Here is an 8,532-nt window from a genome sequence, read left to right on the forward strand (position 1 = left end):
TTTCTAAACAAAGATCCGAAACGTAACTGTTTTGCAATTAGAAAAGATCTTATGTATTATAATTATTAAGCACGAATACGTCATCTTATGTTACGTCACTTTATATGATTCGTCAATCAATACTTTCATCTTAGATTACGGAATTTATTTAAATAGCAAAGTGAATAGTAATAATAATAAATTTTACACGTATTAAATCGATGTTGCGCCTAATCTTGAAGATTTGAAGATTTCAATTAATCGAATATTCGGCATCATTTTCTATGGTAAAGCGTCCAAACTATGATTTGTAGGCTGGATATAACTCTTGAAATACTTTCGTCGCCCAAATCAACGCCAGATGTAGGAAAAACAAGCATCAGCTTGGCAAAAATAATTAAAATTTAAAAATCTAACTTTTAAAAAGTCCTGTTATTTTGAATAAATAAACAAATAATATTTTCTGAGTCAATTCTTTTAAAACACGAGGGTCGCAGACAACTTTGCTCGAACTACAGAAATAATACATTGGTCCTGTGTGTGCTGCATATAATTTTACAAGAGAAAACATTCTCACGTAAGTAGTTTGAAGTTTATAGTGTACAAGAATATAACTTAAATAAAAGGTATCATCTGTCATATTGCTGCCTGTTACACCAAATTCAAATTCAGATGTTAGGCTCTATTAGAAATTCTCATCTCTCTCAGATCTATTGGAAATAGTTTGTTTAGTCTTTACATCCTCAATCTCTTACTGCAGTCGACCACTTCCTGCTGTAGGCCTCGAGTTACACGAAAAAAGTTACAAAAAGTAGCGTGTTTCTTAACAGCATTATCGTTTTATATTTAACTTATCGAATCTTATCCAAATACAAATGAAAATTTTCACAAAATAATTGTGCTGTACAAAATATTTCATATGTGTCATTTTACCGCCGTAACCGTAGATTAATTACCGTAATGAAATAGTGTATTGCATTAATTAACCATAATTACGCCTAAATTTGATATTTTATTTAAATGCTTTAACGTTTTTGATGTTTATAACTGTCATTTTTATATTTTTACAAATTTCTGTGTTATTATTTTTTTTAAATGAAAATTTTTATAAACTTCTGATAAAATGGTCTAGCATTATTACGTCACACGTTACATCAAACTTTCTACGTGAAATTTAATAATATTATGCCGTAATTCGAAAATTTTCTGTTTATGTTGATCGCCATTTTAGAGAAGCAATTTTTCCCCCAGAAAATCCGGCGTATTCTTGACGAATTTTAACATTTTTATGTATTTTTTTTTTACAGGAATTTGATTAGGAACACCTCAGGAATGTAAATAATTTATGTTTTTTTTTATTTCAAGAGATTAAAATACAAGAAAAGAAATAAGTTTAATTGTAATATCATTATACTGTAATTTTAATTTAAATTTCGTTAAAAATTCAAAATTTCTATTTCGATTAACATTAAATTAAATTAGTTTATATCATATTATTTAGTAAATTATATTCGATATATTCTATAGTCTATATTTATTCAAATGGCAGAATAGATTGCTGCATTCGAATAAAATTACTCTACTACTTTACATTTATAAATTGATAAATATGTGTAGTATACAAAATTGCGATAAAATATAACAATACAGTCTTTACCTTAATACTGTAGTTAAAATGTAAAGTTATCATCGCGTATCATCAAGTTAAGGTGATGGCGAAAGAGAAATTTCTCTCTTCTTTCTATAAGACTATAATTTTCATGCAATTACTCTTAACTTTATAAGTATTTTAAATAAAATACTTATTAATAGAGCTTACATAAATACGTAAAAGTCGACGTCTAGATTCTCGTACTTGCAGAGACCTATCATATTTGGTAGTATATTTTAGTATTTAAATCATTAAATAGGAACCATTGAAAATATAATTGTACCGGTATCTGCAAATTACTTTATTGTTTTACTCTCTGTTCCTATATTTGAAATTTTCATATCATTGTAGACTCTCTACATCCATCGCTCTTTCAACCAGTTTCAAAAATAAATTTTGTCTAGGGACTCATGAATCCTAGGGCCGTCTTTGCTTATGTAAAATATGGATAATTTTATTTATATTTTAATTTAATTAAATTGATATTGTTGCTACATCACATAGTACATTGTTTAAGACTTATAGATAGGAAAATACAGTATTTTTTAGAAACTTCTTCAAGTCTGAACATGGAAAATCTTCAATTCTATTGATTCTCTGATGATTCTTAGAATACGTACTTTTGTCTTTATCTTAAAGTAAGTCATTGTTATAAATATAAATCATCAGATCGACATGAAAGAAGTGAGAGAGAACATAGGAGTAAAGGTCTCATCCCTCTCCAAAAGCTATAAAAATATATGAATGAAATCAAATTTAAAAAATAAAAGCTGATTTTCTTGCTACTTATTAAAAGAAACTTTATATCGTTTTCGTATCGTTTTTATTTACCTACATAAAAGATTAAATTTTGGAGTACGAAGACTAAAAGGCGCATTTCTGAAGAGGATGTTGAAAGAAACAGAGGGATGCTTAATGAAGTAATAATGAAAAAGGTTTTAGTACTGATTATGGAATTTCCAGAGTACAAAACACTTAATAATTATCACTGCAAATAAGTTGAAAGAAATGATACTTGTTTCGTTATCTAATTATAAGTAATTTATATACTGGAAATTATGAACACATTTTATCTAGTTAAAGATACATGTATATTTAATTATTTAAGATAATATTTTCTTTATTTAAGTATAGAAGTATAAATTCATGTAAATACATAATTACAAGTTTATGTATGCAGTTAAACACATAAATACGGTATTATTATAAACATTTATAATATATTTTATAATTATATATTTTAATGTGTTGTATGTGTAATGTTGAGGGGCATAGCTAGGTTTTAAAGTTAGGGGAGCGAGAACATTAAAAAAATATACACTGTGACACATACCAAACAATTTTAAACATTATACATTTAGGCCTATATTTTGTGTTTAAAATCAAAACGCAATAAAAAAAAATTACAATAAGCCAGCGATTCACAACTTTTTTAGCTCCGCGACCCCCAAATAGTAAATATAAATAAAATTAATATTTCGCGACCCCACCCAAAGGAATAATAACAGTAAGCCTTACTATTACTAATTGAATTTTGACTGTAATTATAAATGTAAATTTTTTAAAAATATATTCATGTAAATACATAATTACAAGTTTATGTATTAAATTCATAAACTTGTAATTAAAGACGGGTATAAACATGCACGTATGACGTGTACATACATAAGCAATTTACAAGTTCCAACTTGATGTGTAAGTGCTCTTTCTAATTTGATCTCCTATACTACTCGCTGTGAGAGCATGTTTGAACATGGATATAGATGCGTTTGAACAAGTGCTGTCACTAGTATAAAAGTGGTGCTGGCGATTGCACCACTTCAGTTAAGTTTCGAATGCGAAGCGTGCGTCTGGTTTTTTATTTTAGTGTGCGGTCAACCGTGAAACTGAATTGTTTTTTTATTTAAATTTATAATGCGAAATGGATAAATTTGTGAAAAAACGAAGTGAGCCATCTACATCCAGTGAATCGGTTGGTAAAAAGACAAGGTTGTACAATGAGAATTATTTAAATTATGGTTTCACCTTATTGGATGGAAAGCCACAGTGCGTTGCTTGCTCTCAAATTCTCTCCGACGAAAGCATGAAACCATCAAAATTAGTTGGACACTTGGAAACTAAACATCCGGCTTATAAAAACAAACCCTTGGAATTTTTCGAAAGAAAATTATATACCTTGAGAAATCAACAAACTTCTATTTGTAAGTTAAGCCATACTGATAAAAGTGTACTTGAAGCAGCGCCGGATTAAGCCTCTAGCGGGCCCTAGACAAAATTTAAATTGGGGCTCCATTTAAATAAGTTGCTTCTAAACAAATCTTATATAATGTGACATTAGCGTAGCTAGCATCGGTGACACCCGGTGCGGATATCGTGGTGTCACCCCCAAGTCACACTGTAGTGTCACCCTTTTTAACTCTTTTATAAAACACTATTGAATTGTAATATCTTCGCACTCGACTTGAACGCTATATCGAATATGCGATGTCGCGACGTATAGGTGTAGATTTAGAAAATAAATCATAACCATCCATACATCGGTACTACCACGAGACGCGGACCTAGGAATATATCTAGATCCCGTGGCGTTAGTTCTGACCCACGGGAGGCTGTTGACCTTTTTTTTTAGGCAATGGCTAGTCGAGAGGAGCTTAGTAAGAAAAAAAAATTGTTAAGTACAGCATTTTCTGTCCTATCGAATTTCTTAAATTTAACTCATTTTCAAACAGAGAAATCTTCTGCACTGAAGCTGGGCCCCTCCGACTTACGGGCCCTAGACATTTGCCTACTTTGCCTATTCGATAATCCGGCCCTGACTTGAAGCATCTTATCTCGTAGCATTAAGAGTAGCTAAGATGTCCAAACCCCATACAATTGCCGAAAACCTCATATTGCCTGCTGCAATTGATATGGTCAGCGTTTTAATAGGTGTAGAAAAAGCAAAAAAATTGAAAAAATTCCGCTTTCTAACGACACAATATCAAGGCGAATCGATGACATGGCTGCCGATGTTCGCGATCAGATAATTCAGCAAATGAGTTCAAGTGATTTTTTTAGTATTCAATTTGACGAATCAACGGATGTAGCAAACATGTCTCGGTTCTTATGTTTTGTGAGGTATGAATGCGATAGGGACACATTAATCAAATAAAGTATGTTGTTTTGCGAAACAGTACCGGATCATGCAATAGGCCAATGTCTTTTTGATGTTTTTTATGAAGCTACGCGAAACTATACTAACATAGATTGGACAAAATGTATTGCAGTATGTAGTGATGGTGCAAGGGCGATAACAGGAAAGAACAGTGGATTAATGAAAATATTAAGAGATCGTCTTATACCAAGGGCGGAATGGACGCACTGCTTCCTTCACAGACACGCTCTTGTCACAAAAAATATGCCGGAAAATCTCAATCAAATTCTTTGTGAAGCTGTAAAGTTGGTTAATTTTATTAAAAGCCGACCATTACAGAACAGGCTGTTTGCTAAACTATGCGATGAAATGGACGAAAATAAAAAATCTCTTCTTTTCCATACAGAAGTTAGATGGTTATTGCGAAGAAAAGTGTTAACCCGGGTATTGGAATTGCGAGATGAATTAATATTTTTTCAGGATAAACAAACGCCATTCTCATTGTTTTTACAGAATAATGAGTGTATGTTGTTGTTGGCTAAATTAGCTGATGTATTTTCGCATTTAAACGACTTGAATGTGAATTTACAAGAACGAGATAAAAACATTTTATTAATGACAGACAAAGTTCATGCGTTCATTAAGAAGTTTGATATCTGGACCAAATTGTTACTTTGAAGGCGAATAGCCTTCAAAGTAAAAATTTGGATATGTTCCCACTCCGGATTATATTGAGAAAAATTTGAATGAACAAGACACTATATTCACCGCAGTTTGGATTGCGTGAAGATGCATTTGCGTGAGCTAAAAACTCAGTTAACGGAGTATTTCCCGGAAGATAAAAATGATTTCTCGAAGAGATGGGTACTGAATCCGTTTAGTGAAAATGTTGTTGCCGCTGCTAAGTTACCAGTTGAGATTCACGACTAGCTCATCGAAATGTCTGCCGACAAAACGCTACAACTGCAATTTACATCTGAAGATTTAAATACGTTTTGGCTCGCTCGTCGACATGAATACGGAAATTTAGTCACAGAAGCATTGGAAATATTAATTTTTTCGCCACGTCTTATCTCTGTGAAAAGGGTTTTTCGTCTATGGTTGCGCTAAAAACTAAATACAGGAATCATCTTTTATCACTCGAAAACAATTTGCTTTTGTGTGTTTCTAGCGTAGATCCACGTATGGAAAAAATTTTAAATGAAAAACAAATGCAACCATCACATTAATTTCTTTTCTTTACATGTATACTTATTGTAAGTAAAAAAATGTTTATAAGTTTATAATAAATGATTTTTTTCTCATAAAATGATTTCATTGTTGTTTCGCGACCCCAGGTTGAGAAACACTGCAATAAGCTAATAAATCTCAAAACTTAATAAAAGCACGTGAGTTATTTAATTATTTTAATTTTAAACGTAAAATGAAAACACAATGAAGTAATGTAAAAATATATGAAGGAACTATAACAGTCTCTTGTGTCTAGACTTTATTCTAGCAAAGTTATCTGCTACTTTATTATAATCCATCTCAGTAGTGAACTCTCAATGGAGAACAAAGCTAACTAGACAATCTATCTTTTCTCATTGCAGAACTAAGGTAGGACTTTATGTGTTTCAGTCAACTAAAGGATCGTTCTTCAATCGTGCTAGTTATTGGTAAGGTCAGAAAAATGTGATACAGTGTGGACAGGTTAGGATAAATGGACAGTCCCGTGGAGAGACAAAATGGACACCGGTAAAATCTCCGAGCTCTTCCTTAACCACATCTTTCCACCTGCCCTGTTCTAACGATGCAACATGATCCGACCCAACAATCTTTTTATTTGGGGAAGATTTTTCCATATTTTTTCCTCCACAATTTCACTTTGACGTCTGAGTAAAAAATAATAAGATTTGACTTCAGTCGCACAAATGAACTAATTAAAAAATTGTTGAAAAGACATCACTTTTCAAAAATTTGCTCAAGGGGAGCGATCGCCCCTTGCTTTTCCATTAGCTACGCCACTGATAATGTTACTTTGAGGTGTAAACAATTTATATTTTATTTATTGCTATTATTTATACTTTGAGATCATTGATTAGTGGAAATATCTATGGATAAGAACTCGTTGTGAAGAATTTTTATATCAATTTGGCGTTAATTCTTACGATTTATAACATTAATCGTTCTTGTATTTAGTTTAATGACAAATCTGTATCGAGAATCCTTCAATATGAACATTTGATTGCAAGAGCGTAATAATTGTGTTTTTCGCAAACGATTTCAGTTGACTGAATTAATGAAGTAGCAATGAATATCCAATTTTTTTTTTCTCGATTGTTATTCTGTCTAGCAATGTCCCGGGGAAAACTGATTATGCAACAGTAATATGATACCTCAAATAGTGCTTCACAGGGTACAAGATAAGATTTCTCTAGAATTTTGCCTAAAGTACTAATTATTTCTAAAATAAAAAGTCGTGAATTCGGGCAGTGCAAATATTGTCGTCCAGTATCGACCAGTTACTGTTTTAAAGGGTATTAAAATCTGATGATAATATAAATTGCTATAGTAATTTTTATTCAAGTAAATAAAAGCACAGAATTGTTTGACAATAATAGAATAGTGTACTATTGTACTATAACCAATAATAATATTTATTCAAAAAAGTGAATACTAGGAAGGCAATCACGCTCGACATTCCAAACACCATTGTCAAACTTCTAGGCTTACCGGAAAGCGGTGCTGAACGTCCGACGTACACGTTTTTGCGTTTAAAACTTCGGCCTCAATCTCGCTAATATGTTATTAATTAAAAATATTAAATTGATGTAAATATAATACATATATATGGGACTATTGTATTTATATCAATAATCAATTATTGAACATTATCATTGACAAAAATATCTTTTAAAAAAGGTTCATGTAAATGATATTGCTGTAATCGGCATTTTTCTTTTTGCTGCTTTTTATATATTTGTTAAATGATTGATCGATATAAACATTTCAAAAGAAAATTATCGATTTTATTTTATAATATCTTTAGCTTTGAAAAATAGGGAAATTGTGAGAAATTGAAGATTTTGGTTTTTATATGAAAGTAAAAAGCTTTTTACCGGGCTGTTATTCCGTTTCGTTTTAATCACACCAATATGTCGGCCATATATGTGTTATGAAGTTTAATTGTATTATTAAGTTTGGTACAATTAACTTCATTCTTAATATGAAAAGTTAAAGAACACATTTCAATAAGCTAAATATATTTTTATAGCCCGGACAAAATTTGTGAAACGAGCTACAAAATAGATATAATTATTAACACCAGATGGCGTCACAAATGAGTAAAAACTGGAAGTTTTTTCTACCAATAGTATCAAGTTTAACAAATTTTTCTTTCGTTCCTATTCATTGATTAACGTGTTTGATCGACATTTGATTAAACCAATCAACAAGTTCTTTTAATTAATTTAAATAATATTTGTCAATACGTTATAAACCAATAAAATTTCTTTTTATTTTTTATATATAAAATAAATTATTCATTAGAATTATCAATATATGTTATTACGTTCGCGCACGTGATTTATTAAACGAGTTTATATTTATGAAAATAAAATTATTTATAAATATCGAATGCATCATCATTGATTAAAAATTCATTTTGATAAAATAAAAGTTTCGGAGTAATTTTGTTTCGTAAAATTCATTAAGAATTTAGAAAATTTTAATCGAATAAAAAATAATTTTTTTGATATTATATACAAGTAAAAATGAATGGATATTA

General features: G+C 30.5%; 1 protein-coding gene across 1 annotated transcript; it reads left to right on the top strand.

The window, feature by feature from the left end:
• The first annotated feature begins 3,551 nt into the window (after positions 1 to 3,551).
• Positions 3,552 to 5,441, top strand: LOC136984315 (zinc finger BED domain-containing protein 5-like). Its single transcript, XM_067281250.1, has 2 exons — positions 3,552 to 3,831; positions 4,804 to 5,441. The coding sequence occupies exons 1-2, from the start codon at positions 3,552 to 3,554 to the stop codon at positions 5,439 to 5,441; spliced, it is 918 nt and encodes a 305-aa protein (XP_067137351.1).
• The last annotated feature ends 3,091 nt before the right edge of the window (positions 5,442 to 8,532 follow it).

Source organism: Centruroides vittatus, unplaced genomic scaffold, assembly GCF_030686945.1.
Source record: "Centruroides vittatus isolate TY-2023 unplaced genomic scaffold, ASM3068694v2 contig_912, whole genome shotgun sequence".
Taxonomy (NCBI): Eukaryota; Metazoa; Arthropoda; class Arachnida; order Scorpiones; family Buthidae; genus Centruroides; species Centruroides vittatus.